This window comes from Rhipicephalus microplus, chromosome 5, assembly GCF_043290135.1.
Source record: "Rhipicephalus microplus isolate Deutch F79 chromosome 5, USDA_Rmic, whole genome shotgun sequence".
Lineage (NCBI taxonomy): Eukaryota > Metazoa > Arthropoda > Arachnida > Ixodida > Ixodidae > Rhipicephalus > Rhipicephalus microplus.
Window position 1 is genome coordinate 502,255 of NC_134704.1, and position 5,244 is coordinate 507,498.

Sequence of the window (5,244 nt, forward strand, 5' to 3'; positions counted from 1 at the left end):
AAGCTGACGCACACCAACCACCGGAAAACAACAGCTTATCATCCCCAAACGAACGGCTTGACGGAGAGGTTAAACAAAACACTGGCCGACATGCTATCTATGTATGTTGATGTAGAGCACAAAACGTGGGATGAAATTTTGCCGTACGTCACGTTTGCTTATAACACCGCTGTGCAAGAGACTACAGACCTAACACCATTCGAGCTTGTTTATGGCCGTCGCGTCACAACACCGCTAGACGCTATGCTCCCCGTAGACCAGGACACCAGCGGAAATGACAGCGTTGACGACTTCGTCGAGAAAGCCGAGGGAGCCCGCCAGCTTGCACGGAACCGCATTCGCGCGCAGCAAGATATCGACGCTCGCCGTTATAACCAAGGCCGAAGGAATGTCCACTATCAACCAGGTGACTATGTATGGGTGTGAACACCAGTTCGACGTCGTGGGCTTTCGGAGAAGCTATTGCGACGCTACTTTGGCCCTTACGAAGTTGTGCGCTGCCTCAGTGACGTGAATTACGAGGTAGTTCCCCAAAGCTCCGACACCAGTTTAAACCGAAGACGTCCACATCCAGAGGTAGTCCATGTAGTACGGATGAAACCGTATCACGCCCGCGAGTTATGAACACTTCGAACTTTTCCTTATTATCCACAACAGCGTGGGCTTTTTTTTTCGTTGACGTGATCATTTTTTTTTCATGACCAGCTCTAGCATCTCAGTCAATCGACCGGGACGGTCGCTCTTGAAAGGGGGGAATTGACGCAAGGTAGGCTGGCAACTATAGTAGCCAGCCTCTGAGGAGGACAACGAAGTAGTTCTGTGTGCGCGTGCCCTGGTGTTCGCGTTTCTGGCCCTTAGGTTACGAAAGTAAACGCCCTATTTTGTACCTGCGTACCTGTGTCTTTGCGACAATATGACAAGAGACGACTCACCTGAAGAACTCTTGTGTTACATCCATCCTTCCAAGTGTTGCTTCCAACTTGTCTTTGTATAGGTGGAAAGCTTGGAGGACTTTTGTCCCTTAAAGCTGGAAGGTATAGCTGACCCTCATCTTCTCAAATCCATTAGGATCCAGGTGACACCGTGTTATGCCCGGCATCACTTTAAGGGTCACGTTGGAGGAGTCTATTTTGTGAGCTTCCCTTACATGTTGCATATCAACCTGCAATGAAATTAAGTGGACCATATTGAAATGCACCTGGTTAAGCTTGGAGATAATGTAAGCATATATGAAATCCAATGTGTGATATGCGTAAAAAACATCGGACTTACATGACCTGCAGGGGTGTTGAATCCAGACTTCAGCAGCGAGTTCCGTAGGCATTTTATGAGATGTGGGAAGTCAGATATAAAATATAGGTGCCGTGATGCATCACTGGGGTGTTCAATTTTCGAAGTAGTAGAGTCAGCTGTCGCTTGGATCCCAAGTACTTTCCACATATTTATATTCCAACTTGCACCATCGCAAGTAATAAAATCCACAAAGAGCCCACTCTTTTCAGCTAGTATGGTTGCTTCAATGACAACTTTGGCGAATGTGTCACCTTTCATGTTTCCATCTGTAGCAAAGTAACCAATAACTTGACTCCATTTGCCTTGAAATGGGACGAAAAGGATAACCATACCGTGGTCACATGGTACACCTTTGTCCTTGGAAGTTGTAAATGGACCTAAATCCACAAAACCCTCAATTGCACCCGACTTCACTGAAAAATGTTCTGACAGTTTCAGTTCGTCGATGACCAATCCACCGTGTTTCTTCCAAACATCAAGCTCCGCTGTCTTTTCCTTTAGCTGCTTTAGAACTCTCTCACTAAAGCCAAACACAGTGCGGTGTGCATGTACATAGCGCTGCAGGGTTGATTTACATGGAAGGGCTAGGATGTTATTGCGACGAAGGTGTTCATACAGGCGAGGGCTCTTCATCTTCATGGTTAAACAATCTAAAACCCAGCTTTTCGTATAGCGCAACCCATTGGGTTTTACTCTTGAAGCTGCAAAGCACTGTCGTACAGCTTCCTGCTGTCTTGGTGGAAGCCTTGCAATCTGTGCTTCTAAAGTTTCTGTTTTTATAGCAGCATTCCTAATTTGCATTTGTTCCAGCTTTTTTTCACACTTTTCAAGCGAGAAAACAATCTAGTGTTTCTTCTGGCCTCAACACGCAACTTCAGCGCTGCATATTGCCAATTCCTTGTTGCTGTTCGCTTCACCCAGGCTCGTCGGATTTGCAGTGTTCGTTTCAAATAGCGGCAAGACACACATTGTGCACCTGAAAGAAAGGTGCAGTGAATTAGGTTGCAATAACTGGCAAGAAATCTTTCGTAGCGACAAGAGTTATAGCTGTCATACTAGTAAAAATGCACATTATAAATACCTTTTTTATCAACCTGGCCAAGACACTTAATGCTGAAGTACATTTCGTTGTATGTAACTAAATGGTCCTTTAGCTTCTTCGTAAAAAATCGTTCTTCATAGGCTTCGTGAAATATTGCTCCAACGCAAATGCACATACGATCACTTGTTTTCAGCACTTCTTCTGCTGCTGCCTCTGTTTCCACGGTGCCTTCTTTCAACAGGGTACCTCTGATGAACACTTTGCAGTAGCTCGCAATGCGTGACTCAAAAAACATGACCACTTTTTCCGATCGTACTTCATTCTTTGGTGTCAACACGGACGTGCAGTACACAATGCCTTTGTGATCTGGAAAGATGTGCTTAGTCCAGTGCGGCGATGGTACCTCAAGACAGCTAAATAACGACATAGACTTGTGGTCTTCCTGCGGATTTTCTGAAGAACAAACTTCTACATCGATGGCCAGCTGTTCGTCTTTTGGCCTCGATGCTGCAGCGTCTGGATCCGGAGTATTTACGGCGTTTGTGTGCAACACCGTCGAGTTGCCACTCGTGCACAGCCGGCGCTTCACTGGCGAAGCATGATTCTCAGACTTCCTTTTTCGAGACGGCCTTTCTTTCACTGCTTTTTTGGTGAGATACGATGGCAAATTTGGCAAAATAGTGGGAACAGCGTCACTGCTCAACATAGGCCTCCCGCGTGGGATCCGCACTTCTTTACCGCCGATGGTGTGTACATAATCGCGAATTACGTACCGAGGCTCGAAGTGGAGTTCACAAACCGCACTTGTGTCTTCGAGTGGCTTGTCCGCACGGTGTAAATTATTCTCCCACAGTCTTCTGAGTCTCTCATCCCTGGGGACGACGAACAGTGACGGTTTTGGAGCACCTTTCACGTGAACGTAGCCCGTCTGGCATCCGGGCGCATAACAATGGTTCTGGCGACGTGGTGCCATTCCGCACTAAGTGTCGATGACCGCGAGGTGTTCACTACCAATCTACATTATTCACAACTATAAGAACTGAAAAATGGAACGTATTGACAAAGCACTGCTCGCCCGTAAACCTGCAGCGACGACGACACACAGCCAACACAGAAGCGGAGTGAAAAGGTGAAAACTCCCATTGCTGACGATGGTAGCGCCGCCATGCGGGCACTCAAGAAAACGAAAACTCGTTGACATTTTTTGCGCCACGGCAACGTACCCTCTCCCCGTAGAGTGGGCTCACTACCCCTTATTCTAGAACACTATACCTAAAACACGGAGACGCGCGCACATGTATGCTCCCTACGGCTGGAACGGTGCTGAAATATAAAGGCACGTCAGGGTCGCTGCGCCCCTACCGCCGACGGGTGGCGAAATATACTCATAAACTCTCCCTTTGTATTCGCGACGGGTGAGAAGGCCGTAAGGAAAGAAGCGCGCGCAGGTGCAGTCTAGCCCGGCCGTATCCACACTTTCTCGTTTCGGCCACTTGCCGCCAGGCTACAGTGTGCTAGACGGGGGCAGTGGAGTGAACGAGGTGGCCGTGCCGCATCTCGGCTGATTCTGCGGCGGATGACAGTAGCGGCGGCGCTGTTGTCCCATGGTACTGAAGATCTCAGGAGCGTCTTCATTGAGAGCGGGTGCGCCGTAGCCTGCGAAAGCGTCTAATTGCTCGTTTTTAGCGCGTATAATGCGTTTTTGAGCTTTTATCAGTGGACGCGCCTGCTACGCGCCATGGTGCATGAGTGAATATGCAGGTACGCTGAAATCGCGTCGATACATTCACTGCTTGAAGAGCCTGCCTATCCACAAAGCAAAAAGAAAAATCAATCGGAATTTGCACGGATCCGCCTAGCTTCTCACTCAACCAGCGCTTTGAGCTGCGTTACATCATAAGTGGCTACTGGCGAACTACAAAGAGACGAGAAGTATCAATACAGCTATTAAATGATACGCTCGTTTTGTCGGCAGTCTCTACGATATGCAGAGCACGGTGTTCCTTATATGAGCCTACATGCTCTCGATCATTTCACGAGAAACCCGAGTATAAGTAACGCTGTTACGACATTTATATCAGTGACGACTCAATTTTATCATGCCAGTTTTTGCGGAAGATTATTGCTGTCTGAAAGGCTTATTACATATTGAACATAATAAACACACAAGCATATTAAAAAGTGCCAATTGTATATATAGCCTGTCTGCTAATCTGCGTGAATTCATTGTAACCAGTTATTGCTTTCTAAAAGGCTTATTACATATTGAACATAATAAAGAAACACAGAAGCATACTAAAAAGTGCCAATTGTATATATAGCCTGTCTGCTAATCTGCGTAAATTCATTGTAACCAGTTCTCATTTTGTATCGACAGCTTAAATTGTACTGCTTTCCAGATAATCTATTGGCGTAACGCCATTGCAAGCCAGCAAATGTATGGCGAAGTATAGTTCTATTATTAAGTGTCAGAAGTGTAGGCAGGCAGTGATTCATCTAGCTTTGAGAAATTTAACTTCTATATGTACACACTAAACACACACACACGCACGATATATATATATATATATATATATATATATATATATATATATATATATATATATATATATATATATATATATATATATATATATATATATATATATATATATATATATATATATATATATATATATATATATATATTATAATGAGTGAGGCGTTTTAGAGTGGCACTCTTTTATAAAACAAGAGAGCGGTCACGACACGCCAAGTGGTAATGGCGGAACCAGTCTGAGTCCCCAGCCAACCAAACGTCGTCTTCTTCACCGACTGAGTCATACCCCCTGCCTTTCTGAGTAGCACTCATCTTCTTCACTACATTTTCCTCCCCTCCGGAAAAGAGCCATCCTGGCGACTCATGGGCA

General features: G+C 45.6%; 1 protein-coding gene across 1 annotated transcript; it reads right to left on the minus strand.

Moving 5' to 3' along the window:
- Positions 1–1,709: 1,709 nt before the first annotated feature.
- On the minus strand, positions 1,710–4,858 carry LOC142817634 (uncharacterized). Its single transcript, XM_075894694.1, has 2 exons — positions 2,375–4,858; positions 1,710–2,269 (listed from the first exon to the last, which is right to left on the minus strand). Exons 1-2 carry the CDS (start codon positions 3,306–3,308, stop codon positions 2,070–2,072), a joined length of 1,134 nt encoding a protein of 377 aa, XP_075750809.1. The 5' UTR covers positions 3,309–4,858; the 3' UTR covers positions 1,710–2,069.
- Between the last annotated feature and the right edge of the window lie 386 nt (positions 4,859–5,244).